Source organism: Onychomys torridus, chromosome 4, assembly GCF_903995425.1.
Source record: "Onychomys torridus chromosome 4, mOncTor1.1, whole genome shotgun sequence".
Taxonomy (NCBI): domain Eukaryota; kingdom Metazoa; phylum Chordata; class Mammalia; order Rodentia; family Cricetidae; genus Onychomys; species Onychomys torridus.
In genome coordinates, this window is record NC_050446.1 from 131,818,840 (window position 1) to 131,846,655 (window position 27,816).

Genomic DNA, 27,816 nt, shown 5'->3' on the forward strand with positions numbered 1-27,816 from the left:
CAGTACTCGGGAGGTGGAAGCAGGAAGATCAGGAGTTCAAGGGCATCTCAGCTACATGAAAATGTTTCATAAAAGAAAGAAAAACAATTAAGCCATATTTTCTACCCATGTTTGTGTAAAGACAAGCTACTTGGGCTGGGGCATTTTAGACATACATTTTTCAAATGTTCATTTCTTTATCTGGCTTTAAAAGACATTTTGCCAGGTGTAGTGGTATATGCCTTTAATCCCAGAATTTGGTAGACAAGATCTCTGTGAGTCTGAGGCCAGCTTAGTGTACATGGTGAGTTTCAGGATAGCCAGGGCTACATAGTAAGACTATCTCTCAAGAGAAAAAGAGAAGACACTTAAAAAGAACAGAATGGGGGTCCCTGAGATCACTAGGGCTCAGACTTGTAACCATGAAGCCTATGGATGGTAGCCCCGGGGTCTCCAGGCTTCTACCATGCAAGCCCAGCCCAACACTCCCTTTAAAACAACTTATTTTTAGTTGGGGTTTTGTATGACTTTTTTTGTATTTGTAGTTCCAGCAAGCCTTGAACTTGTAACTCTCTTCCCTCTGCCTCCTGAGTGCTGGGCTAAGAGCTCGGCATCATCATACCTGGACAAAGTGCTCACAGAGAGTTGTTACCAAATTCAGGCTGACCCCTGTGTCCAAGCTGAGCAAGTCCAGTGTGTCCCTCCCTCCAGACTTTCTGCACCTGCATCCTTCAGAGCCCCACAGATCCCTCTCCACTGAGCCTCGGGCTCCTGTTCCCTCAGCAGTGACTAGAAGAAGCTTCATATATTTCGTTGGGTCCCACTGACTTTATTAACGATCTGGATGTGTCCCTGGGTCTAAAATCTAGCCGCCACACCCTCATTATCACATTCCCTCCAATAGCCAGAAACCCTATGGCACCATGAGTGAGGCCAAGGCCAGCAGCTGGGTGGCCCTCCCTCCTTAAGCCTGCCACACCCCTCCCTGCTGGAACCCCTCCCAAAAGAGGAGCAGTAAAATCTGACCCTAAGGCTGGAGAGGTTGCTAAGTGGTTAGAGCACTGGCTGCTTTTCCAGAGGACATAGCACTCAGGATCTACATGGCAGCTCACAGCCATCTGTCATTCCAATTCCAGCCAGGAGACCCAGTTCCCTCTTCTGGCCTCTGCAGGCACCGCATGCCCGTGGTACATATACATACATGCAGGCAAACACTCATAACACATAAAATAAAATACATAAATCACAAAACAAAGCAAAACAATCTGACCTTGGACCATCCAATCCTTATCCTTGACTTTTTCAACCTGACCCTAGATGACCCAATTCTGATCTTTGACCTTCCTGACATGACCTTTAAATTTCCCAACCTGACCTCCAACCTCCCCAAACTGACTTTGACCTCTCATACCTAGTTCTTGACTTTTCTGACTTGGGTCATAAAGCATCCATGTCTGCCCATCATAGCTCAGAAGGTGCCTGGCTCTCATCTTGTACAGGTGTGGGTTCACCTCTTTGGCCGTCTTCATCCCCAGAGCCTTGGCGATATGCAAGGCCTTTTGAGGCCCATTGTCCTCGAGGAACCTGAAGACTCTTTCATCTGCATGGGGAGGGCAGAAACTTAGTAGGAAGAGGGTCCTGTGTTTGCATCTGTCCACTACACCAGCTGTAGCCTGGGACACTTATGGAGCCCAGGGGCATGGTCCTGTTTTGTCAGAGGCACATGATCATACTGAGTACAGTGGTCATCTGGAGACCAGATGTGTGAATGAGGCTCTCACCCTAGAGGCTGGCTCAGGCTGGCACAGGTGTGTCAGCATCTGGAAGATAAACCACTTCTTGCCATTTAGAGCCTTTGGCTTCTAACAGTGAGTCTGCCCTCAGAGACTCTTGTGGAGCCTCAGTGGGGTGGACATGATCCCAAGCACCCAAGCCTATGGTGTGCACTGAACTGAAGTCCAGGGCTCTTTGCAGCTGTGCCTATATCTTGTTAGGGTCTTGGGGCTGGAGGAAAAGAGATTCACTCATTGGAGACAGGAGATGCTCTGCTCCACAGAGCACAGGGAACATTTCCATAGGAGAGCTAGGGGATAGGACATTAGGCTGGGGTCCTTGCGTTTTCCATGTGCTTGGGTCACAACTGCTGGCTGCCAAAGGGTGGGGTCTTGAGGCTTCTTCCTTTCCTGTCTCCAGGTATGGGGGTGAGTGAAGGCAAGGGGGCCTTGGGTACAGCGCCAGTGCTTGGACCGTGGGCCCTCTCTGCTCAACGGCTATCAAAGTCACCTGAAGGCTCTGAGTGAACCCTTACCATCAGCAGTCACTGTCACTGTGACTATTGCCTCGACTGTGTCTTTATATTGCTAGTGTCTGTTACACACCTACCATGCACAAGCCCTAGGCCCTACATTAGCTCCATTGGCAAGAAGAAATCAAGAGACTGAGAGAGGATGGCAGAGCTCAGATTGGAAGCCAAGCCTGAACCTGGATTTGCCCATTGCCAAGATGGCTCTTGAAAGGAGTCTGCTGTGCCCCTAACTGACAGATTACCGAGGCTAGGCTGGGCAGTGGGGTCCTCAAGGACTGCAGGGACCTCGTCTCCAGGAGCACCCCTGCCTAAGCACCATGTTGCAGGAGCTTCTAAGGATACTTTGCCCTCCTCCTTCAGATGGTAAAGGACTCTGTTGAGTGTTTTCTTGGGCATGTGACACTTCTTTACCAGCTGGGCAATCTTCACAGGGCTCCCGGCTTCACTCAGCACCTGTAGGATCTTTTGCTCCAGATTTTCTTGGGTGGGGGACAGAGAGAAGAGCTGAGTCAAGCCATGTCCCTATGGGAGGCTAGCATCCAAGCTCCAGAGACAAGAAAGATCTAAGAGGCCAGAGCAGAGGAGGCACCCATGACCCAGGCCAAGCAGAAGGAAATTGAGGGCATCACTCAGAGGCAAGCGTGTCAGTTAGAGTGGACCCTGACCCCACAGCTGGATGGTTGGACGGTCATATGGCAGAGGAGTGTGCAGGCTGTCCTGTGTACTGGTGTGGAACTCTAGATAGCTAGGAACCCTCAGCTTTCAGATGAGCAGGAGAGAGAGCAAGCCTGGCCCGGAAGCCCCTCCATGGTGCCTGATGCCTCTCTCAGCCTGTCTAGGGAGTTCCTTTCTCTTCAGCTCAGCACCCACATGGATGGCATGGGTATTCCCAGGTCAGGAGCCCAACGGACATGGGGCTCCCTTCCCATGCCTGATGGATTACAGCCCTGAAAAGCCAGCTTAGATATTTCCCATTTCTTTTTCTCCCTACCCCTGCCTCACCTTCCTGATGACATGATTCATCTCCCAGGTGACCACCAACTCCAGAAGGGTTCTCTCCAGCACCCTGTACCTAGAGGTCAGATGGACCTCTGCTATCTACCCAGACTCCTCTGTGCCTGACCTCAGGGGTCACCTAAGTTCTACCTCATGCTCCTTTTGGCTCCTTCTGTCTGTCTGCACATCCATGTGCCTGCTTTTATGTCTCTTTTTTCCTCTTGAGACAAAGTCTCACCACATATATCAGGCTGGTCTGAATATCACAACAGTCCTCCTGCCTCAGCAATACCCCCTGGGATTATAGGACTGAGCTTCCATTCCTGGCTTGGCTTTGCCTTGTCTTGCAAAACCTTTTCTCTGCTGGCGTGTGTGCCCTGCAGTGGGCTCTCCTGCCCTCCCTTCCCCCAGAGGGCACATAGGCAGAGCTTTCTCCAAAGGGTGAGCTTGAAGGGCTGGATGGAGGTGACTGGCTGGCAAGGGTACTATTAGGAAGCCACAGGGGCCAGGTGAGGGTTAGTTCCTGGTCTTCTCTGCCTGGCCCTGAACCTCTAGCATGGTGTGAGGATTGAAAGAAGTGATTTTTGGGGGCTGGAGAGATGACTCAGGAAGTTAAGAGCACTGTCTGGCATGCAGGCACACATACAGGCAGAACACTGTATATGTAATAAATTAACAAATCTTTTTTTTTTCCTTAAGTTTCAAAACAAGGAAGAAAAGCAGTAAAGTAAATCCTGCCCACAGGTGCACAGCCTGGCCTAGCACAGCCTGGCCTAGCACAGCCCAGCACCTGCAGCCTAGCACAGCCCAGCACCTGCAGCCTTGCACAGCCCCACAGCCTCGCCCAGCACAGCTAGGCACCCGGGAGAAGAGCATGAACACAAAATCAGAGCCAAACTTCTTATCAAAATGAAGTCACCTCTCAGAGTTCAGAGCCTGAAGCCTGTCATAGGCCTTAGTGCCCTCATCTATGAGGTGAGAGCTACCACTTTTACCTGAGGGCTGTTATGAACCAGGTCAGGGGTCAAGGCATGATGTGAGGGATCTGGGGCACAGGGTCCCTGAAGCAAGCTGGCTTCCTGTGATGCCCTCTTCCTGAGCTCTGATTCCTCCGAGTGCTGCTGCTGTCTGGGCCAAAGAAAGAACTAGAAGGAGCCACAGAAACCACACTCAGCACCAACGCTGCTCAGGGAGCGAAGAGGCCCAGCTTACCTCCTGTGCTCAGGTCAGCAGCAGCTTCTGCCATGCTCACAGCAACCTCAGGGCACCTTTGAGGCTGGGGGTGGCAGGTTCCTACACTGTGGCCAGGCCTGAGGCTGAGTCCACAGGAAAAGAATGGCTTCTGGGACCTGCAGACACCATCTGTTTCTACCCCGGAAACAAGCACCCATCTGGGTCCATCCACCCAGCTTTCTGGGGAAAGCGAAAATGAAACTTGGGTGTGGTTCTCAAAAGAAATGTTGAAATCAAGATGGAAAGCAAGTTGGAGCTGAATTATGTGACATGGAAGAGAGGAGTGTTGGCATCTGGGCTAGGAGTCTTGGACTCCCACTCGGAGAGCAAGACCTTGAAGAGAGTCCCATGAGAGCCTCTGTGAGTATGAAGATGGCGACCGAGGAAAATCTACTGCGAGTCCCCACAGAGCAGAGCTAGTACAGTCTACCTACATACCTTCTAGAAAGAGTCCGTCACTTTCAAAAATTCTCAGAACTGTTCCTTGAACAGTTCAGACATCACTCTGCTCCAATTACAGGCAAAGGGATCGAGCCCACAGAGAGGGCCTTGCGCCCACAACTCAAACTACAATATCCCTGAATCTGGGTCCCAGCCGCAGGTGGGAGGTGCAGAGGGCAGGACCTTGGCACCCCTGTAGCACTGGTGCACAGGGCAGGGCAGGAGCAGTAATTGGAGACCAGCGGAGGTATCGACGTGCCTGCAAAATGTCCACAAAGCAAACAGTAGGTGGCAGGTCCCCAGCCAGCCTCACCATACAGAATTTGAAAGTCACTGGACGGGCCATGACCAGGCCAGTTCCACAGCCAATTTCATGGGCCTGTGCATGGGGAAACTTTAAAATTTCCAAGTGATTTTTATGACTTCCAGGGGGAAAACCAGAGCCTGAAGAAGCAGCCAAGGAAAACAGCAAACTGCACTGCCTGTTGCGGCCCAAAATAAATAAGGTCATCTTTTAAACGCTCTCAGATGAGCCCATGAGAGACATCACTCAGACTCCCTAGAGGAGCTATTTGGAGACTGACCACCAGGTGGCGCCTACTCATCAACCGGCTCTTGCCCGGGGGTCTTGCTAGGTCCCTGGCCAGGGTGGCCCTGGCCTTAGAGCAGTGGGTTTTAGGACATGCCTGCCCTCCTGGTCTCTTTCGTCAGCATCCTTTATTTCCTTGTGTTAGCTGTCCTAAAGGGACCAGAGCCTAGGCCAGTGGCTCTCAACCTTCCTAATGCTGCGACCTTTAGTATACAGTTCCTCATGCTGTGTGACCCCCAACCATAAAGTTATTTTCGTTGCTACTTCATAACTGTAATTTTGCTACCCTTATGAACTATAATGTAAATATCTGTGTTTTCTGCTGATCTTAGTCCACCCTGTGAAAGGGTTGATTGACCCTAAGGGGTTGTGACCCGCATGTTGAGAAACGCTGGCCTAGGTGGGTTTTTCTGTTTGTTTGTTTGTTTGTTTGTTTTTTGTCCAGCCCTGGGAGTCAGCTCCCCACTGGGCCTCGTTCCCTCAGCCCTGCCCTTGCTTGGTGAGGGCCTCTGCATGTTGACACCCCTGGTGTGCAGCAGCCCCGGCAGGGACTTAGGGTTACCTGTTTTGTCCAGGACTCATACATGCTGACAGTGTGTGGATGGCCCTCCCTTCCTGTCTCTGAGGCCCTCATCATGAAGTCACACCATGCCTTAATGTGCTTCTCGGAGATGTTTCTGGGAAACAGCAGCAGGATCCGTAGTGAGGTGGGGTAGGAGGCCCAGGAAAAGGGATGAGCTGGAACCTGCCCCTTGGTTGCTGTGGGTATCTGAGCCTCGGTTCCTTTAACTGGAAAAACAGAGATAACAAGCAAGAAAAGGCATGCTAACCCACGCCCTGTGTGTGCGCTCACAAAATTTGCATGAGCAAAAAATATCTTTGGTGCCTCTCCACAGTCGGATTGCAGGCTCCAGACAAAGGCGAATGCTCTCTCGCAGGAAACAGGAGAGAATGAAGCCTGCCTAGGTCCATGGGTGCTCCAGCCTTCCTGGCGTTCCACCAAGGCAAAACCTGACGTTGGAGCTCCGTCACAAACACCTTAGCATTCACTATTGTTTTTTCTCTTTAGCCAGCCTGACTTCGGATTCTCGATCTTCCTACAGTCACCTCAGGAGTGCCAAGACTGCATCATAATGCCTACTGGAAGTCACTTCTTCCTCTTCTTCCTCCTTCTCCTCCTCCTCCTCCTCCTCCTCCTCCTCCTCCTCCTCCTCCTCCTCCTCCTCTTCTTCTTCTTCTTCTTCTTCTTCTTCTTCTTCTTCTTCTTCTTTGTTTAGTCCCCCAGCCCCCAAGACAGGGTTTCTCTGTATCCCTGGCTGTCCTGGAACTCACTCTGCAGAACAGGCTGGCTTTGAACTCACAGAGATCTACCTGCCTCTGCCTCCTGATTGCTGGGATTAAAGGTGTGTGCAGCTGTCACCTGGCCAGAATTCTTACTTCTAAAGGTTTGGATTATCTTGTATTCTTTGTCTTTGTTTAAGAAACATTTTAAGTTAACTTCCCACACTTGGACTCCCCTAGCCCCCACAGCAGCAGACCAGGCAGATGCACCTTTCTTTCTTGGGTATGCAACAGGTGGCAGGCATCCCAGGCTTGGTACAGTCACCAGCTCTTCTTTTTAAACTATGGCTCTGCTGTTTGGAGTTTCTGTGCTTGGGTTTGCCTTAGGTTTTAGAAGGGCTGCTGGAGTTGCACCTACCACATGTGCACTCCGTCCCACAGGAAAGAGTAAAGGACGGGTGTCCTAGGCAGCTTCAGCTGTCAGCTGAATACAGAGTTACCTGAGGGAGTGTCAGGCGGGGGTCTACTCAGATCTGATTGGCTGTGGACATGTCTGTGAGGAGGTATCATGACTGATGATTGATGGGAGAGGACCCAGACCACTGTGGGTGGCATCATACCTAGGCTGGTTGTCCTGGGCTGTGTATACAAAGCTGGTTGAGCATAAGTCAAAAAGCAGCACCCTCTGTGGTCTCTGCCTCAGGATCTACCAGCCCTTCTCTCTGGGAAGGGCTGTGAAGTGTAAGCCCAAATAAACCTTTTCCTCTCTAGATGTTCTGTTTGTTTTGTTTTTGTCAGAATGTTTACCACAGTAGCAGAACTAAACAAATACAGCAGACATCCCTCTTTAAAGAACACATCTTTCAGGCTCCACATACTTTCCACTTATATCCTAACAGACAGCACTTAGTCATATGGTCCTGACGTCTACAGAATGCTGGGAAAGGTGGTTTGTATTCTGGATCACCGTGTGTCCAGAGAAAATTGAGGTCATGTTGCCTCAGATCACAACAATGTCTATCACAACAGATATTGGCAGAGGCCTAGGTGTCCTTGCCAATTCAAGGCTCTTCCTCAAAGTCAGGGCAAGGCCATGTCCCTTTGTGTCTGCATCAAGGCCATCCTCTGCCACACCAGGCAGTTCCCAGCCTCTCTCTCTAGCAGATGCTACACTGAGTCTGATGAAGCTGTATTCACAGCTCTCTCTGCACTCTCAGAGTCCCTGATGGGGTTCAAGGCCAAGAGTGAGGAGGGAGGGAGGGAGGGGGGAGGGAGGGAGGGAGGAAGGGAGGGAGGGAAGGAGGGAGGGAGAAAGAAAGGAAGGAAGGAGTGAGGGAGGGAGGGAAGGAGGGAGGGAGAAAGGAAGGAAGGAGGGAGGGAGGGAGGGAGGGAGGGAAGGAGGGAGGGAGAAAGGAAGGAAGGAGGGAGGGAGGGAGGGAAGGAGGGAGGGAGGGAGGGAAGGGAGGTGCTTCCTCCTCCAGGCTAGGAAGGGCTCAGAGGTGGAAGATGACATGCTAAGCTGGCCTCTTTTTATCCTGGAGAGCACACTCCTTCCAAATGGCTCATGTTTTTCTAGAAACTATTAGAAATCTCCTCCCAAAGCAGGGGATAATTACATGTTACTGATCTCAAGTCTTCAGGTTTTGTGATCTCTCCTTTAAAAGAGATATATTTTTACCACATATTGTGTTGGCAAAACCCATCTCCTTCCCTCCCCATAACCAGACTCTTGGAAAGAAGGAAGGCTATGAACTAGCTTTGGTCAGAGACTGCAAGGGGATCTCCATGTGTCTCTGGACCTTGCCTAAAGCAAAGAAAAAAGATCTTCTATGGCAGGTGTGTTGGGGTGACAAGCCCCCTCTTTAAGTCCCTGGGAGTGTGGGTCCTATAAGAGCAACCAGTGGGCTTCAGTGTCTCCCTCTATCCACTGGCATTGGGCAGGCTTGGGCATCTCCACTTCTTGGCTGTGGGCCTTGAACAAACCCTCCAATGTATGGGTCTGTTTTCCCTTTGGCAGTGGGATCCCACAGTTCTTAACCTGGGACTGGTTGCATCAGAGGTCCCTTCTGAGAGCTAAGGATGCTGTGCAGGCCTTCTTGTCCCTGTTCCCAGCTGTCTCTCTGTGTTGACAAAGCCATATGTGTCTGCTTGTTGACCAGTCTAGACCATAAGCTGGTCACTTATCAGTTTAGACATCCGGTTTGTGTCAGTGATGTGTGACGCCCTGGGGTTGGAAGGCCAGGGCCCCACCCAGGCTCTTGGAGAAACAATTTCCCAGGCCTCTTCCTCGTGAGCTGGGAATTGGGAAAGGTGGCCTATCTTGACTGTAGGGATAGCCCATCTGAAGAGCGTAGGCCAGAGGACAGGGAAGGCGGCCATGGGCCAGCCGCAGTATCTGGGGGAGGCTTTATCCCCTCCCTCCCCACTGATCAACGTGTTTTAGAATCCCCTTTCCACCCAGACAACTGCCCTGGGCTCAATTCACATCTGACTTTGAATTTTATGGTTGCAACATCATGCTTTATTTATTTTTATTTTTCATTTTGTTTTGAGACCAGGTCTCTCTCTTCTCCGGTCGGGCCTCAGCTTTGCCTCAAATCTTCTGTCACAGCCTCCAGAGCCCTAGGATTACAGGCATACACAGCTGGACCTCACTGTGGGTGAGTGTGTGCACTGAGTGCCAGGTGTCCTCCTCTAGAATTCTCCACCTTATTTTTGAGACATTGTCTGTCACTGACTTCAGAGCTCACTGATTTGGCCAGGCTGGCTGGCCAGCAAGCTCCAGGATCTCCAGACTCTGCCAGCCCCAGCGCCGGAGTACTGGAGCTGCCGACATGAGTTGCCACACCTGGCTTTTATGTGGGTTCTGGGGATTGAACTCAGGTCCTTGTGCTTGTATGACAGGCACTTGACTGTTGAGCCCTGCCCCCAGACCCTAGATAGACTTAAACAAACAAACAAAAAAGTTATTTTCCATATTATATGCCCACAAGAAATTCACTTCGTCAAAGCTGGCCACAGTCTCTTTGCCAAGTATCATGCTTGGGAATGCTTACTGGGTGAGAATATTTCACTATAGATTCTCTTCAACTTTAGTGAAGTATCATGAAATTTTCATGACAGCTAAATGGAACAATTAATGAATTTGACACGATGCTCGGGTTTCCAGACAGTTAATTAAACATTTACTATGGTATTTTTTTTCCCTCCTCTCCATAGTTTGAGGCCCAAACTCCTCCCTCTGTTTCCCACTACCAGACTCTAACTTGTGGGTGCTGTGGGCACTCCATCCTAAGTTACTAACTTAGGCACGTAGTAGGCACACAGCCAGTACCGACTGCCCTTGGCTAGGTCCTGGCCCTGCCTTAGTGTTTGTGGCTCTCAATGAGAATGATCCAGAGGCTCAAGGGCCCCCTGGTTACAGAGATGCTGATGAGGGTGGTGCTGATGTGTGTGGGGGATGTGGGGTGGTGTGAGTGGCGGGGAAGCAAACTCTTTAGGCTCCTTCCTAGGTTCTGCAGAATGCTTGAGTGCCGGAAGGTGGGTGGCCCAGTGCCCCAGGTCCAGCAGGTGGCCATGGCAGTTCCCAAAGAACTGAAATGTTCACAAAAGCTTAGGTAACCCTGAGCTGAAGCCAAACTGTAGTCACCCCTGGGGCTTCCAGCTCCGTATTGACCGATGGTTTTAAAAACCCTGGGCCTTAACATTTGTGTAGTGTGTGTGTGTGTGTGTGTGTGTGTGTGTGTGTGTGTGTGTGTGTGTGTGGTGATAAAACCATCTTGGAGCTCCTTTAGGGGGTCTGTGTGCCCCACCGCCAGCATCCATCAGCCTTGTGTTCAGCCTAGCACTCAGAGGTGGGGTACCCATGTGCTGCTGGGACCCTTCTCTGCTCCACGTTTGGGCACTGAGGGCCAGGAAGGCTTGGTGCCTAGCACTCCTGGGTACAGCTTACCCCACCAACCACACTGCGCTCAGCCTGAGGTTGGGCCTCACCTGCAAACAGCTTGCAATCCCCTCCAAGGTCGGGGGTGATACTGCACCTCTTGCACACAGCCTGTGTCTCAGAATTCACAGAACTTCCTTGAACTCTTCTCAGGTAATGAGTGATTGTTTCCCAAGAAGGAAGAAACATTGCTAATATTCGGGGCAACTCTTCTAAGCCCACCAGCCCCCTTTTATTGGGGCCACTTCTGGGAACAAGGGCTTCCTCTGACATGCCCCCCTCCCACAGCACCACCTCATCTGAAATAGAGGTTGAACAAACTGTGTAAGGGTCCCCAGCAGCTACTGTAGCCTGTCTTCACTCCATGGGTCCTGGATTTTGCAGAGAATGGGAGTGGGTGGGCAGAGCTACACAGCAACCCCTGCCCTCCAGAAAGGGAGAAAATTCACTCTCCAAAGAACTGTAAAATTTATTTCATATTGCGGCTTTTCAGAACGCCATCATTGGCACCAGAGATTATAGATACACAAAGAACAGCTTCCCAGGCCTGGGTACAGTCTCCCACAGTGGTGAGCTCGAGGCATGGAGTAGAAATCACAGGTGTTGACCAGAAGGTGGGGTATGGATGCAAAGGAGGGCATCCCAAAGCCAAGCAGCAGTGCAGCAGGGCAGTGTGCTGGGGGAGCGTGTCAGGTGACACGGGTGCTGTAGCCACTAGATTCTGCGGTGCGGTGACATTTTCAGCTCTGAAGTCCAGAGGAGGTACATGGAAGTCTGTCACGGTCACAGGAATGACCAAGACCAGAGAAGGGGTTTGGTTTCCCAGCCCTGACTCCTGTTACAGGTTGGGTATGGAGTCCTGTCTTAAATTTTTGCTAAAACAACAGACTTCTGAAAAGGCAGCAGGCAAAGCCATGCAGATCCAAGCTCTGCAATGCTGTCCCACAGCCCTGGGCTTTGCAGGGGAAATGACTTCTCTGGAGTAAGCACTTGAAACAGGAATGTGGGGCAGAGGGAGTCAAGGGCTGTCACTTTCTCAGAACCTCATGGAGCAGCAGACCTCCTTCTCCCAAACCAACCAGGTCGGTCCCTCTCTGACCAGCCACTTCCTGGGACCTGCCTAACTTCCCATGGGAAGACTAGCATCTATAGAGCACCCAGCGCCTAGGGTCCCGCAGCCAGCAGCCTGCATGCTTGCTGCTTTTGCATGAGTTTGCATATGTCCTAACTTTGACAAGCTCCTCCCTCTTCAAGCTCCTCCAACTCACATCCAAGGGACCCCACTTTTCAGTTCGGGGATGTTATCAAAGGGGGTGGGCCTGCCCCTAAGCCAGATGGGCCCTGCAAGCTTCCGCAACAACCTATACAAAGAAGCAGTCCAGTCAGTTTTGCTCTAGAGGACAGTGGGCACATTTCAGCCTAGCTTTTAGCTAAAGCCACATACGCAAATGAGGTTCACTTGTCTAGATGTCCCACGCGGACAAAACCGCACGCAGTATTCCACAGGAAGGCTGCAGGGACGGTAGGGGCCTCACCAAGCAGGGCACATCTGTGGTGTAGAAGGGAAGGGGATGAGGACAGCTGGGCTCCAGCAGTAGCCCTTGATGGCCCTGTGAACGAGACACTTTACAGGAGCGCCCCACCCCGAGCCCAGAGGGAGATGCTTCCTCAGTAAGGCATCAGACATTATGCACACAGGGCAATATGGGAACTTGGTGACAATGGAATCTGATATCTCTATGTGACATTTCAAAGAATCCTCTTTGAGAGAGGAGCCAATTTTAGGTCAACCCCTCTTGGAAAAGCTGGTCTCAACACTAACAGGTTTTTTTTTTTTTTTTTTTGCCAAGCAGGTCTGCAGAGCTCTGGGCTCAGCATTCAGCAAGGCATGGTGGGGGTACCCTATATTTTTAAAATGTGTATAAACAGGTGTGATAGCCTGAACTCCAAAAGATTTTCAAGTAATAAAAAGTGCGGTATATAAATTATTGCCTCTCATCTCTTGTTTATACCTCTTCAGGGGAAGAGTGTAGGATGGGAAGGAATGAACTCCTGCAGATCCTCCTGAGGAGGGATGCTCCTGCCTCTGCTGCGCGCGCGCGCACACACACACACACACACACACACACACACACACACACACACACACTTTTTCTCTTGCACTCACATAGGACAGAAGAGCAGTCCTCCTAGGGTTCCCATCACACCCCATGTACTAATTAAACTTTGGACATGAGATCCTAAGTTCCTCCAAGTGACGAAAACAGACAAGCGCTCCCATCAGAAACAACCACTTCTGGGTGGAAGGGAACGGTACCAGCGAAGAGAAGAACAAGTTGTTCTAGAGCCTGAGGTACGGGCTGGTGTTGGTGGTAATCTTTTCTAACCCTTTTGGGCTTCCTGGGAGGGGACAGTTGGGCGACTGTCCCTTTACATCTTGGGTTGACTACTAATTGGCTTCTTGAAGTGAAAATCAATATAGAGTGGAAATAGATTGTCTGAGGTCAAGCAGCTAACACCCTGGACCTTTCCTACATGTCAACTGCATATACCCCAACCTTGGAACGCTGGTGTCCAAGCCCCTTCTGCGGGAAGCGAGCTGCTGGGTCCCCCTGGCACCAAATGCAGGCAATAGCTTTGGCTTTTGGAGCACACCTTGCCCCTTCCACTGAACCTTCAGTTTTTGTGTTTTAAAGAGGAAGAAAAAACTAAGATTCCTTCGGTAACAGTTTATTTTCATAATGGGAAAGGCATCTGGAATCAGCTGCCTCTGTGGGGGCAGTCCTGACTCAGCTATAACCCAGAGGGACAACATGGGTCCCCTTCGGCAGGGAATGTGTAACTGCTCACAGCCTATCTGGACAGAAGCATCCATTGGCTTGCAGGTGCATGGCCCTGGGGAGCCCGCCATTCTTACTCTGGGGGGGCCCTCTGAGACCCGGAGGAACATCCCCACTGTTCTGTTCAGGCTGAGCTCAACATTTCTCCTTCAAAGTCTCAACACACTCTCTAGAAGTTTCCATCAAACAAGCACTGATATATTATATTAAAAAATAGTGCAAAATCTCAACATTTATATAAATAGCTCTAAACCCCTGCTTTGTAGGATTTTTTTTCTTTACAAGGTAATACACACTTTTGGAGTTGGCACTCAAAAAATTGCCATTTTTTTTCTCTTCTAGTTCAGAAAACAACTTTTTTTTTAATAGGCCTCTTCTAGTACAAAAATACTCCTGCTCTCCCACATACAGTGTCTCTTATTTTATATATATTTATATATATAATATTGCAGATCTTAAACAAAGGTTTTGTGCAAATATGTCTTTAAAGTTAAGTGAAACCATCATAAACAAAAGAAATTAAGCATTCACACATGGAGCTCAACTAAGAACAATGAGAAAAGACTAGTGGAGGATTTTCTCTTTTGCCTTCAAGACACGGCTCAACAAAGAAACGTGGTATTTTTTTTTTTCTTTTTTTGCAAGCTTTCTGAGCTTCTGCATTCAGACCACACAGAACATGTAAATATTTATACACAGAGGAGAGCTGGCACGCGCCACAGGGCCTGTGTGCCCCTGCCTTCCACTCTCTTCTCTCTTAAGTGCGGAGTGTTTTTCGCCTACAGGTGCCCTGGCCCCGACTCTTAGAGGGGGTGACCTTTCTGCTTCTCCTTCTCCTTGTTCTCCAGGGGGGCAATGTGAGGGTGATGGAGCCGGGTCCCCTCTAGCAGGGAGGGTGGCCCGTTACTCTGCTGGTGCTGGAAGGAGGACCCTGGGTAGTGACCGATGACCTCGCTGTAGGTGGGGGGCGGCCCCTCCATGCGCCCACCACTGCTGTAGCAGGTAGCGCTGATGCCCGAGTTACTGCTGGGAGGACAGGGGCCGCCCAGCACGGTGCCGTCCATAAGGTCGCTGTCGAAGATGGTCCGGTTGGGGGGTGCACGCACAGACTCTCGGTTCAGCTCCAGCTGTTGCTCAGGGTCCCGCAGCTGGAGGGTGCAGGGACCCTGGTAGGGTGGGGGCTCCTCCCCATCAGACAGTGAGATGGTAGGTGGCAGGGCAATCTCCTGCTGCAGGTAGGGGTAGGTGGGCTGGAAACGGCTCCGCTGGACGAAGGGGGGCACAGCCAGGCGGTCAGTGGGTCGAGGCGGGGCATAGACCTGTGGCTGGAGGAGTCGGAGTAGGGTCAGGGAGGGAGGCAGACTCAGGCTGGGTCCCCAGATCCAGAGACTGAGCTGTGGGCTCAGAGGGGCTGCCCCAGGTGGACCCCTGGGAACTCCTAGAAACAGGGCCAGCTGCAGATGCTGCAGGCGGCGCCCCTGGAGTTGGAGTGTATGTGACCCTGGACAAGGGCCCAGGCTCTGAGAGCAAGGGTACTTACTACAAGAGGGAAGGTGGGGGCCTGTTCTTACCTCTGGCATTCCGGCTGACACCGTACTCTCTGAGGGCCAGAGGCATCCTTCCTGTAGAGTGGAAAGGGATACAGGGTTAACAGTGGACAGGGCTGTTGACACAAGGTTCCACCCATCCTAGACACAAACTTTTCATTCTGAAGTCTTGGGCCCATCCACTTCTCATCCTCCACCCTCCCCACATCTGTGTGGTCATGGACAAGATCACATCGGCCTTCTTGGCTTCTCCTGCAGCTTCCACTACTGTCCTGTCAGGCTTCCCAAAGCACACATGTCATCTGTGAGACACCCTCTCTCAAAGCCTACAGGCAGCTCCCCTGGGCATCGGAGCGAATCTGTAACTGGCTTATAAGGAAGCCCATCATGGCCTTCCCACCGGCCTTCTCTTCCAGAACTGCTTGCTCCCTGTGTGATCTCACCCAAAATGTTTAACTTTGACCTGGCAGGTTCAGCATCCAGACATGTGGATACTTACATTTGGCTGGAGATACTAGCGAATTTCATGCTGAACGTCACAACCACTTGACCCCCAGGATACATGAGAAAGTGACAGGTGCTACCACTTCCCCCACCCCCAGACTGACAGAAACCAGGTATGACATGTCTCAGCATGCTAAGCATGTACCACAGGGCCTTTGGATTAACTACTGTGGGGCCAGTTTCCTGTTGATGTTCAGTGCCCAAGTCTCTACGGAACAGTGGTTCTCAACCTGTGGGTGGTAACCCTCTTGGGGGCCACATATCAGATATCCTGCACATTAGAGATTAATATTACAATTCATAACAGTATCAAAATTATAGTTATGAAGTAGCAATAAAATAATTTTATGGTTGGGGGTCACCACAGCATGAGGAACTGTATTATAGGGTTGCAGCATTAGGAAGGTTGAGAATCATTGCTCTAGAGTCTCAAAGATCTTTATTAATAAACAGACATGGAGTCATTTGTGCGATGACTGTCACTCACGAAGCTCATGTCCTCTGCTGTGGCATCCCAAGAGGGAACTGAGCTGCCCAGAGTGACTCTAGGTATAACTCCCAGCCTGGGGAAAGGATGCCTTAATTTCGGCTTCACTGAGATGTATCTATAGAAGTAATACACTCGAACATTCAAGGCCTACAATCTGGTCAAATACGGACATCCCATCACCACAATCCAGATGAACACATCCTTCTCTCAGTCAAACTGGTCTGGGCTGCTACTTCCGTGAGTTTGGAGAAGAAGGCTCGCAGTTCACCCAGTGGCCACTAGGCGGTTCTGAGACTGCACCTGCAGGTGGAGACTGTCTCTCCCATACAATGGCCCAGCTGCTTTTAAGTTGTACAAGCCAGACCCACAGGTGTCTCCTGCCAGCTCCTCCTGCTGTCCTCACCCCACCCACTGGAGTCTCCCTCCACTCTCCCTCCCCCACACAGCCACCCAGTCCACTTGTCTGAGCACCTCTGCCTGCTGGATAGTGAAGGCCTGAGCTGGTCATATTAAATCAGGCATGCACTTTGGGATATGGGCGCTCTTCCACAGGGGAGCCAGCAGGGCTTGCAAGGAGATTCCCACAGGCCTCATATGCTGCCCCCCCCCCCCCCCCCCCCCGCCACACCAGGGTCCTGCCTCTGCTTGCCTCTGCCCCTGCCCACTGGGCCCAGTCCTTCCTACCCACGCCCTCCCCCAAAACTGCTTAGATTCTTTTGCATTTCCTTCAGCCTTCAGGATGAGCAGCCGGGCAAATCCTGCCAGCAAACCTTGCAGCCCTCACAAGTGTTTCCTTGCCTATATATAGCACATACGACGTACACCTCCCTACCTCCGATCCCAGCTGTCCCGGCTAATTTTTATTGTCAGTTTGACGTGACCTAGAGTCACCCAGAAGAAGGAATCTCAACTGAAAAATCAGATTGGCCTATTGCCAGCTGGTGAGATACTGTCTTGATTGATGACTGATGAGGAGGGCCCAGCTCATCGTGGGTGACGCATCCTTGGGCAAGCTGGCCTGAGCTAGCTGAGCATTCGCTGGAGAGTGAGACAGCAAGCAACGCTCCCCCATGGTTTCTGCTCCAGGTCCCTGCCTGAGTTCCTGTCCTGACTTCCCTCAGTGATGAACTGTGACCTGGAAGTGTAAGCTGAAGTAACCCCTTCTTCATCTAAGCTGCCTTTGGTCACAATGTTTGATCACAGCACCCGAAAAGCAAACCAGAACACTAGCCCTTCCCTCCTACACAATGACCGGTCTACACGCCTCACTCTTCCTGAAAAGCTGCAGTTTTACCGGGAGGGGCTACCATACCCCCCCCCCCCCCGTGGTTCACAGCACATGCTTAAGGTATAGCCCTCAGCCGCCACTTAACCATCACTTAGTGTCCCCAACCCTGGGGCTTCAGGCAGCTGCTGTGGGGAGGTGGAGGACAGCCCTTCCCTCCTTTCTTCTAAACTTTGTGTTCCTTAGCCTATTGTGGCTCTGGGGCTCCTGACACCGGCTGGGGTGCGGCCCCTGTTCTGTGATCACTTCTCAGTTGGGTTGCCCAAGTTCACCACGGCTTCCATAGCCTCTCCCCGGACTTCCCAAAGCAGGAATCTGCCAGCCATTTCCACAAAGGGTCAGAATAACATTTCTGTACGCGTGAACTCTCAAAGAAAAACCAAAAACATTATATATAAAAAAACCAGTTTCTGCTTTGTTAAACACTAATAGTTCACAGATACTAACAGGCATGGTTGTGTGCCAATAAAACTTTATTCAGAAATCCAGGCATACAGCCTTTGGGCCAGGCCAGTTTGTTGAGGTTTGATGATGCCCACCTGACTCCAACTCCAGATGGAGAGCTACTACCTGCCTGGAAAGTCCCTTCAGGCTGCTTCCAGGCAGGGATCTGACTGTCCCCTCAGCTCCACAGTGACAATAGTCTCTTCCCTAGGGGCAAATGGTCACCATCAAATTCTGCAAAGCAAACCTCTGGCAGATGGAAAGCCGGGACCTTGACACAGGCTAGAAAAGGCCCGAATCTCTTTGAAGCTGGGTATAGATGGAGGCCTTAGCTCCCACTCTGGCTGACCCCGTATCTGCTTTTACTATAGTCCTCCCTTCGGCCCCAGAACATGAACTCTTGGCAGGCTGGGCTCCACGGGAAGCAGGAGGCCTAGGCCAAGGGTTGATGAGAAGGTAAAGCGTGGCTTCATCCCAGGCCCTAGCTGAGCTCCTGGTCTGAAATGATCTTGGTGACAAACCATACGCCCCAGGGGAGCCACTGGCGAAGTGGTGCATCCAGCCAAGTCCAATGGGAGCAGGCACAGGCTATGAGGAGTGGACAGGAAGTCAAGGCAGGGACCAACGGGTGCATGCTTGGGAGTGGGCATGTGTGCCCCCCCCCCCGACCCTCATGTTCATAACTTCTTCCTGTTTATCACATGGGAAAAGCACCCCAGAGAGAGACTTAGCCAGCGTGATATAGCAAGGGAGATGGAAGCTGAGGCCTTCAGCCAGGCAGTTTCTCACCTGCTGTTCTGGGTCTAGGGAGAGGTGACCTGCACATGAGGCAGGTGTACTGAGATGAAACTGTAGCCTACTCACACCAGTAGGAGGGAACCTCCAACTCCAAGGTCTCCTTGAAAAATAGCCATTGCCAGAGATCCAAGGGCCAAGGGCTGGATGGGCAGGTGAGCCTAGCGTGACACACTGAGCCCAGGCAGACACTTGTATCTAGGTCTCTCTGGGAGGTCACAAGGCAGACATCTTAGATGCAGGAAAGAGAGGGAGTCCCAGGGGAATTGTCACCTCCCCTGGGCCCCTGTTTATCCAGCCAGGTGGGGAAGAGGGCCATAGCCTTGTCTATCTTAGCGGCTGAGTTCAGGTGTCCATGCTGAACAAGCTCCTCCCTCTCCACCGTCTGCACCCAGAGCCTCTCTGTTTTCTCATTCCACACTCTTGGCTAACTGCACCCCACAGTGGGCTGTGGGGTCTTCACATAACCCTGACACGAGAGCTGGTTGGCCTTAGGCAAGTGCTCCACCTCTCTGAGCTCTAGTTTCTCCTCTAAGGAAGTGAGCCCCGGACGTGGCTCATGGCTGGTGCTGTGGGAAGAACACTTGCCAGGCAGACGGCAGTGCCCCGTTGCTAGGTAACAGAGATAACAAATGAGCCAGGTGAGCCAGGGCATGGCAGGCAGGATTCCTACACAGCAGGTGCCGGCTTTGCCCTCAGGATGTGTCTTGGGCTCCAGTCAGGAGTGCCTGTGTCTCTGTCACAGTTCTTGCCCCGATGAACTCGTGACTCCCTGAAACTGGGCCTGACGCAAGCGGAGATGGCCAAAGCTGCCAGGGACAGCCCTGCTGTCTCAGGCAACGGGCAGTTCTGTCTTGGCTTAGCCCTTAGCCTCTAGGTGCCTCTGCCAGCCTGGGCCATCCCCCAAAACTGGGGCACTCTGCCCAGCATGGCCCATCTCATGCCATCCTCCAAGCACCTGCTGAGCCATCCTGGAGCCGTTCTGCCCCCCTGGAGCTGCACACGTGCTAGCTCCCTCCTGCCACTGCCTGCCTGCCCAGAGAGCAACTTTCTGTCCTGCACTGTGAGCCACAAAGAGACGGTCAGTGACGGTGAACACCTGAGGGCAAGACAGAGGTTCCCAAAGGGGCTCCATGTCACAGTCAAGAGGGCAAGTGATTCTGGAGTTCAATAGGGGCGCTGTTGAGTCCCAGGAAGTCCCTGATGCTCACAGTGCTTATGCATCAAAACACAAGCTTATGTCAGCCAGGGTCCTCTCAGGCGCAGTATGACTGCTCCTCAGTACTACAGAGGGCAGTTTTAGGATCCCCAGATGTACCAAGACCAGTTTTGCTCAAGCCCTTCGTGAGTGTGTGTGTGTGTGTGTGTGTGTGTGTGTGTGTGTGTGCGTGCGCGCATATACTTGCTCACTTGCATAGAGGCCGAGCGGCCCCTCTGGGTGCATTAAGGTTACCCTAGGTGACTGACCCTGGTAGGAAATAAAGGACCTGTGACTAGTTACATACACAGTGTCACTCTGCCCCTACGCCAGAGCCCCTGCCTCTGTATGGTTTTCTGCCACCCACAGTCCTGGGATGGTCCTGGCTGTCTCCTGTGCCAGGGGAGCTTGGGCACAGCAGAGAGCTAGCGGGTGAGAGATCATGTGGATGAGGCAGCCTTCCAGTCAGAGATGGCTAGCTTACTATGTCAAGCCTGAATTACCCAGGAGGTGCTTCTGCCGGCTCATCATACCTGAGAAGCCAGATGAGGTTCAGGCCCAGGGAGAGGCTCTTGGGTGTCCAATTGCTTCCATGGCCTCCCAAGGCACTTAGACTACATGGCCCAAGTGCTGGTGGCGAGAGGATAGGACTGTCACCTCCTTCTATCTAGGTCACGGCCACGGGACTGGGGGCATCTTTCCCGCACCCCTGTCCCGGTGGGCACCCAGTCAGGCACCAGCTGCTGTCTCTAGCTTCTCAATGGCCTTGGGAGGCCTGACCTGCCACCACATACCCTAGTTGACTCCCCTTAAGGGTCTCCTGTCTCCCTGCTCCCCCCAACCCTGTTCCTACTCAGTCTATAACAACGGAGGTTAAGATGAATCCCAGCCCTGCCTTGCACAGTGGGGCTCCTCGGAGAGGCTCTGAAGCCCACAAAAATCATACCTGACACCTCCCACTCCCTCTGGGAAGAGAGCAGAAGCCTCTCTGCTGCTGTAGCTGTCCCCAGGGTAGTGCTGGGTACTCAGGCTCAGGCACATTGTCACTTCTGCCCTGAAGGTGTACATTCCTTCAGCCCAAACTTTCAGTCACCCCTGGGCCTCCGGTACCTCAGAGCAGGCCGAGCATACCCACGAGGCAGTTCCTGTTCTGCTGACTGCAGGAAGCCCGGGTTTCTGGGCCCATATCCCGGTTCCTGAGGCACTCAAGTAGGGTAACGTGCTTGTTCAGTCAGTGTTCCATGCGTCTGGAAACCCAGGCGGCAGCCCCAACAGTCACTTACTGAAGATAGTCCGTCGTCTCTCCTCCTGGCCTGGCTGTGCCGGCTGATGAAGGAGCGGGCTGATAGCTTGTAGTGGCTCAGCAAGCATGTGATCATCACCACCATCACCATCATCACTACCACGATGACCACTATCTGCACGAACTCCAACTCCGCTGTGGGGCAGAGAGATAGGTGGGACTTTAGGGCCAGCCTTCCAAGGCTCCCATCTACATAAGGCTCAGAACTCAGGCAAGGGGAGAAGGCAGCTCAGAGAGCCTGTCCAGAACATGGCCTGGTTCCAACCATGGTCATGCATGGAGACACAGTCTCAGTCCTCAGATATGCTAGGCACGGCCTGGCTCTCAGAAGGGAACTTGTGTTTTAGATCCCTTGTGGCTGGAGTCCTTTTACTTATGGGGCCTGGAGAACAATGTGGGGAAGAGGGGGCTCGTGGGGGCTGAGGGAATGCTGGAGTAGGGTGTGAACAGAAGCAGAGGCAATACATGGGCATGTATGTACACAAGACCAGCCCAGTGCAAGGGTCTCCAATATACTAACAGTCACATACCCCAGCAAGCAACATTTCAACCTTCCTACCCACAAACAACAGCCCAAAGCTCTTACACACCCCACCCTCCCTGCCACCAACATTCCAATCTATCCGCCTGTGTATCTCAAAATAGCATCCCAATACTCCTACACACCCCAAGTCCCACCAACTTCCCAACCCTCCCACACCCTTGAACAGCCCAATATTCCAACACTCTAACACTTCTTCATTCCCCAAACAACAGCCCAGGGTTTCTATGTCAACATTCTGACATACACCCAAACCCTCCTAAACACCCCAAAATAACAGTCCTATGCCCCCATGTTCTTCTTCATCTCAATTTTCCAACTCCCTTACACTCCCCAAAACAACGGCCTAAAGTATGTTCATCCTGTACACCCCAACACTTCATGATGGAGTGACATCTTAAATACCCCAACCCTTCCACACCCCTCAAAATAGTCCACTACCCCACACTTCAACACTCCCATATGCACCCTCCAAGCCACACCTCAATATTCTGACACTCCAGAAAATACCTCAGTAAGCAATGGGCCAACCCTGCTTCACACCTCAGACATCCCAGGAAACACAAGACAACTCACACACACAACACACAGCTACATAGATAACCCCTAAGCCCACACACCACACAGATAACCCATAAGCACACCAAAACACAACCACACAGATAACCTGTAAGCACGCACACCACACAACCACAGATAACCACAGTCACACAGCCACACAGATAGCCCACACACCACACAACCACAAAGATGACCCGTAAGCACACTCACCACACAGGGTCATGTTTAGAGGTTCCTCCTAGTGAAGAGGCCTCAGACACATCCCAGGTACCGCACATATTGGGATCCTTATTCTTTTTTCTTCCTGTTTTTGGTTTTGGCTTACTTCTTCCCTAGAAAGAGGAAAAGCCTTCCAGTGCTGGGAAGGGAAGAAGCTATTTTGACGCTGCTTAGGCAGGTGGTTCTGCTGAGTCCAGTGGGCTGAGGCTCAGCAGCTGGCTGCATCTGGTGCCAGCAGAGCCCCCAGCAACAGGCAGGACTCCAGGAGCCTTGCAGGGCACTGGATTGGGCAGACAAAGGTCAACCCCAAAGGCCCTGCTGGAGGTGGAGGCACTGTGATGAGTCTTGGAGGGAAGACCTAGGGGGAGCACTCCCTAATGCAAAAGAGGGAGGGGACCCCAAGGCAACATTGCAAGAGTAGGTCAGCTCTGTGCTAACCAGGGACAGGAACTGAGGAGGCGGGGCTGAAAGACACCATCGGCTCAAACCTCAAACCCTGGCAGGATTCCTGGTTTCCTCATTGTCTTGAGCAGGGCAACAGCACACTCAAGGTGGGCACTGTACTGTGAATGGGTAGATGCCCACAGGGCCTCCCACCGTCCCAGGTTAGCCCCTCGGCCCCAGCCAGTCTCCAGAATACCGGCTTCCCTTTCTGTTGCCGACACTCCCTCTGCTGCTCACCAGACCCACGGGTCCGTCACACCACTGGTCACTGCATGGGCAGTGAAAATCATCTAGGCGGGACCCACCCTGCTAGTGAAGACCTGTGAAGCTGAGACTGGCCTTCCCCGGATGTAAGTGCTTTCTCAGGCCCCATCGCAGGGCAGTCCTCAAGCTGAAACACAGAACCATGAAGGAGAGGCTCACAAATTCCAAGCACTCACAGCTGGGGCTCCGACCCAAGTCTGGGTTGCAGCTGGAGTTCCTGAACGAGGATCAGTCTCACTTCACCCTGAAGGAGCCAGGCAGGGTACGGTGGGGAGGGTCAACTAAAGGGTTCTATTGGGATTCACCCATGCCTCAAACAGGGACCCCTTTTAGTAGGGTACAGAGCCTGAGTAGAGCCATGGTGAGGGACACCAGGTCAATGCAGCCACACTCCTGTCTCCCCAGCAGAGGTGGGGCTGGGGCTGGGGCTGGGGCTGGGCAGCTTGGCTTGAATGTGCTGGGTACTCTGGTCTGGCTGTTGGAACCCAGGATAAAGTGCAGCATTCAAGGGATACAGGGCCCGCTTTGTGCAATAACACCCACACTCCCCCAAAGGGCCCTCAACCCCACCCCCTCGACTCTGTGTACTCTTCACCCTGTCCTGAGACACCCCCTCTGGCTGTTTCCAGGGCTTCTGCCCACATCAGGCCTAAAGGGAACAGGGAGGTGTAGACAGTCTTTGTTCCTGGCCTCTGGCAGCCTTAGGGACTGGATAAGCGGCCACACTCTTCTTGGGGTGGTCTGGGGACCTGGGAAGACTAGGGAGACAGTTGAGGCAGCAGGGCTGGCAGGAGCTGACAGGATGTGGGGACAATGGAAGAGGCCCCTGCAGGGCCAGTTGGAGTTGACAAGTCTGGGTTCCTGTGTCCAGGAGCAGAATTTGCTCCCCAAAGAGAGGGGAGGACTCTGTACACACAAATGTCATCACTTGGTTCCAGGATTACCCACTTTAAGCAAGACACAGACCCAGAAAATTCATAAGCCAGGAGGAGGAAACATGGATCCAAAACATGAAACCAAATCCATGGAGATGTCTAGCAATGGCCTATGTTGAATGTGGCTGGCCATTGAGCAGGACAGGAAATGCCTGCAGCGAGGATCGAGGCTCTCACGACTCCACAGGGTGCCCAACAGCCACTGAAGCTGTTGGGTTAGGAAGAGTCCTGGTACTTCCAAGGCAGGCTACAGATAGACAAACCTGGTGTACAGACAGCCTCCTCAGCCATTCATGGAGGCCAGGTTCAGCTGGACCCATCCCTGGCAAGGCTGGACAGACAAAGCAAAACCGTGCCACAAGGTCCAGGCCACATTGCCCGCAGCAGAGCTGAGAACACAGAGTAGAGCCAGGCATAGTAGCTCATGTCTGTTGCCCCAGTACTTGGAAGGGTGAGGCAGGAGGATTGATGCCAGGTCAAGAGCAGCCTGATCTACACAATGAACTCCAGGCCAGCCTGGAGGGTGAGATCTTGTCAATAAATAATAAAAGGAAGCCAATGACATCCTAGCACAGTTATCAAACTTTTAGGCAGGAGTGAGAAGGGAGCCATTCTGTGTGGCAAGAAAGGAGACCTCCACAGCTGGTCCCTGGTGCTGACAAGGCTAGTCTTGGCTACAGCTATATGAGAACCTGTCTCAAAACAAAACAAACTGGGTGTAGTGGCGCTCATCTTTAATTGAAGTATGGGCCAGAGTTTGCCTTTGTCCCAGGGAAGTGGCACTTGAGTTCCGGCTGGTTAAGGTAAAGGTGGCATCCTTTCTGTCAACATCTTTGGTGCCTACTCTAGATGGCAGAGCTATATATACTACACGGAAAAAGAACTGGGTTTAAATCCTAGCCCATAGCTCCTTCCCAATGCAAACTGGGGGTGGGGAGCAAATGGGTCCAAGCACCTGGCATCAGGGTAGATGTGCTTCCAGTTAAGAGTGGATTGCAGTGGGGGCTGGAGAGCCGGGCAGATCCACCTGGCTCCCGCTAGCCTTAGTAGGTTTTCCTAGACCAGATGCTCTCCGAAAGCCTGGCCCTGGGTCTACCTCAGGGGAGGGTAGCAGCCTCCTTCCTAGTTAACAAGCAGCCAGCACCCGGCCCTGTCTGGCCTCCTGGCCGCACACGGAGGAATTAGGAATCGGCACCGTCTGAAATTTATGAAAATCTAATCTCGTTAGGCCCGCCTGGTGGAGACCCAGCGGGCGGCCTCATTGTCATTCTGAGGAGCCCTAGTCGCTGGGGTTCCGGCCACACCATCAACATCCCTCCCCGACGGCCTGTTGTATTTGAATATGAACTGGCTCCCCCATGCCCTTGAATTCAAGTAAAATTAGACCAGACGTCAAAGGAATAGCTTTGCCATCTCTCGGGTGCTGTTTCAAACACCCCGAAGGCGCATTTATTTCTTAGTGTAAGAACTTTCATGATTTTTTTTTAATTGCTTTTCCTCTGAAGGATTGGGGAGCAGGCAGCAGGTTATGCTGCATTTTCTGGTTTTCAGGACAGATTTCAGGTTCTGCCAGGTACCTAGCTCTGGCCAGATGACCTTGAATGTCACAGTGACACCCCCCCCCCCACACACACACACACTGTCACTGCTACCATGAGAGCAAGAGGAAAAGACACAGCTGGGGTCAGGAAGGCTTCCACTCTAGGTTGGCTTTTCTGCCTTTTGGTCATTGTTTTGTCTTGTTTTTCCCCCTGCTAAGACAGGGTCTCATTTTGTAGCTCAGGTTGTCCTGGAACTTACTATGTAGACCGGGCTGTCCTCAAAACTATGAGATCCACCTGTCTTTGCTTCCCAAGTGCTAGGAGTTAAGGGCCTGCACCACCACTACACCTGGCTTGTTTTGTTCTGAGACAGGTTCTTATGTAGCCAAGGCTAGCCTCAAACTCAATATACAGTCAAGGATATTTTTGACCTTCTGACCCCTGCCTCTACCTCTCACTGAGATTACAGACACCAAGCCAGACATAGGAATGAGGTCTACACTCAAGATCCTGGGTTCCAGTCCTAGCCCTGTCACTTAACTCTCAGGGGGAAGCGAAGGGGTTAACAATCCCAATGGATGATGTTCATACTCATTCTCTGCTATCCACTTCTCATGTCCATTTCTCCTGATAGCCCACTCTGGGACTCTCTCCTCTGACAGGTTTTCCGTTGCTAGGCAGCAGCCACCACGTGCCCCCATCAGGACCCTTGCTGCTCCTGGGAATGACTGTTTTTAAACACTCACATGCTTGTTCCCATCAGTACTTCCTGGTCTTTGCCCCAACACCAGCAGCTCAGGGAGGTGTCCCCAGGGCACACTATCTATAAAACAGTCCTTTGCACCCAAGCTTGAGGACCCCATCCCTTCGGTTTGTTTTTCTCTGTAGCATTCATCTAGAATTCTCTACACGACCCACAGTTCTTGCCTTGCTCCCTAGAACATTGATCTGAGCTTATTTACTCTCTGTGGTGCCCCCAGTATTCAGAAGAGTGTGTATAACACATGTGTTCAATCAATGCACATGTTCTCTCTTGTGAAAGGGTTAGTGTGCCTCTGTGGGTCTGCAGAAGAAGTGAAAACCAACTGGGATCCAGATAACAGCCAAGGCAGCATGAGAAGCATGCCACGGGGCCAGGAAACACCAACAAGAGGTCACCAAACAGGATGAGCCCACTTAGCTTTACAAACTGGGAGATGGCTCATTGGTCAAGTGCTCAACCCTTGAAGAGCCAGACAGGATAGCACACATCTGCAATCCCAGCTCTGATCCCTAGGGCTCATCGGCCAGCTGGCCTCTTGTAACTAAAGTGCCTGCCTCAAAAAACTCCTGAGACACAACACCAGAGGTTGACCTTTGGCCTCTATGCCCGAGCTTACACACCTGCAGGCATACACGAATGTATTCTGTTAAAAATCAAGGTAGACTTTCTAACAGATTCTACTTCCGGGGCGGGGGGACACAGAGATCAGGAGGTACACACAAAATGACCATTATGGGAACCCAGATGTCCCCTCCATAGATACACTTCTGCATATGACAGTTATGAACATATACAGTTACATTTTAGTAAAAGAGGGGACAATTAAGGAACATGTCCATTTCCAAAGTAACATGACCTAATCTCTCTGCTGAAACCTTCACCCCTGTGTGATAAAGACTCCTGAGGGGTGATGTCTGGGATTGAAGGTGAAAGCAGGTTAGCTGCTGTACTTTGGGGCACTGGGCATCCCCAGGATCCCACGGGTGCACTGAGACAGTCAGCTCTTCATTTCCCTTAGGCCTCCCCTCTTTATCTGGCCACACCCACATCACCATGCTATGAGAGCCAATGGCCCATGGCCTAGCCTCAATGCAGAGAAGATTCCAGAGACAAAGGTATCCTTTCCAAGCCTTCACATTCTACACATCATGAGGATAAGAAGGCTCTGAGAATGTTGCTTCTCCACCATGTTTCACACAGAGGTCGGGACCCACCTGGCTTTCCATATTTCAGTATTTTTTCCTCAATATATCTTCCATCTACCACCCCCCCATCTATTATCCGCCCATCCTCATCCACCTACTCACCCATTCATCCATGTTTACATCTGTCTGTCCATCATCCAACCATCCATCTATCCAGGCTCTCATCCACT

The 27,816-nt window shown here is 51.8% G+C and overlaps 2 protein-coding genes across 3 annotated transcripts in view; both read right to left on the reverse strand.

Moving 5' to 3' along the window:
* Positions 1 to 271: 271 nt before the first annotated feature.
* Positions 272 to 4,526, reverse strand: Zbp1 (Z-DNA binding protein 1). The gene is made up of 4 exons (XM_036183071.1): positions 4,493 to 4,526; positions 2,527 to 2,763; positions 1,391 to 1,579; positions 272 to 318 (listed from the first exon to the last, which is right to left on the reverse strand). Exons 1-4 carry the CDS (start codon positions 4,524 to 4,526, stop codon positions 272 to 274), a joined length of 507 nt encoding a protein of 168 aa, XP_036038964.1.
* Positions 4,527 to 11,218: 6,692 nt separating this feature from the next.
* The window catches only part of Pmepa1 (prostate transmembrane protein, androgen induced 1), a 53,089-nt gene continuing 36,491 nt past the window's right edge, over positions 11,219 to 27,816 (reverse strand). Inside the window, exons 1-4 of one of the 2 annotated variants that reach the window (XM_036185351.1) lie at positions 22,486 to 22,504; positions 21,154 to 21,308; positions 15,179 to 15,229; positions 11,219 to 14,932 (exon numbers count right to left, since the gene is read on the reverse strand). In XM_036185351.1, coding sequence (XP_036041244.1) covers positions 14,411 to 14,932; positions 15,179 to 15,229; positions 21,154 to 21,308; positions 22,486 to 22,498 — 741 coding nt within the window. In that variant the 5' untranslated portion in view covers positions 22,499 to 22,504 and the 3' untranslated portion in view covers positions 11,219 to 14,410. Of the gene's footprint in view, positions 14,933 to 15,178; positions 15,230 to 21,153; positions 21,309 to 22,485; positions 22,505 to 27,816 lie in introns of those variants that run through there. The other variant, XM_036185352.1, reaches the window with a different exon arrangement.

Excerpts from the sequence above, each read along its gene's own strand:
- Zbp1 (XM_036183071.1), bottom strand. The coding sequence starts at position 4,526 with ATGGCAGAAGCTGCTGCTGACCTGAGCACAGGAG. Across the intron at positions 2,764-4,492 it reads TGCTGACCTGAGCACAGGAG|AAAATCTGGAGCAAAAGATC; the intron begins GTAAGCTGGGCC and ends CCCCCACCCAAG. Across the intron at positions 319-1,390 it reads TCAGAAAAGTCAAGAACTAG|TCTTACTATGTAGCCCTGGC; the intron begins GTATGAGAGGTC and ends CTTGAGAGATAG.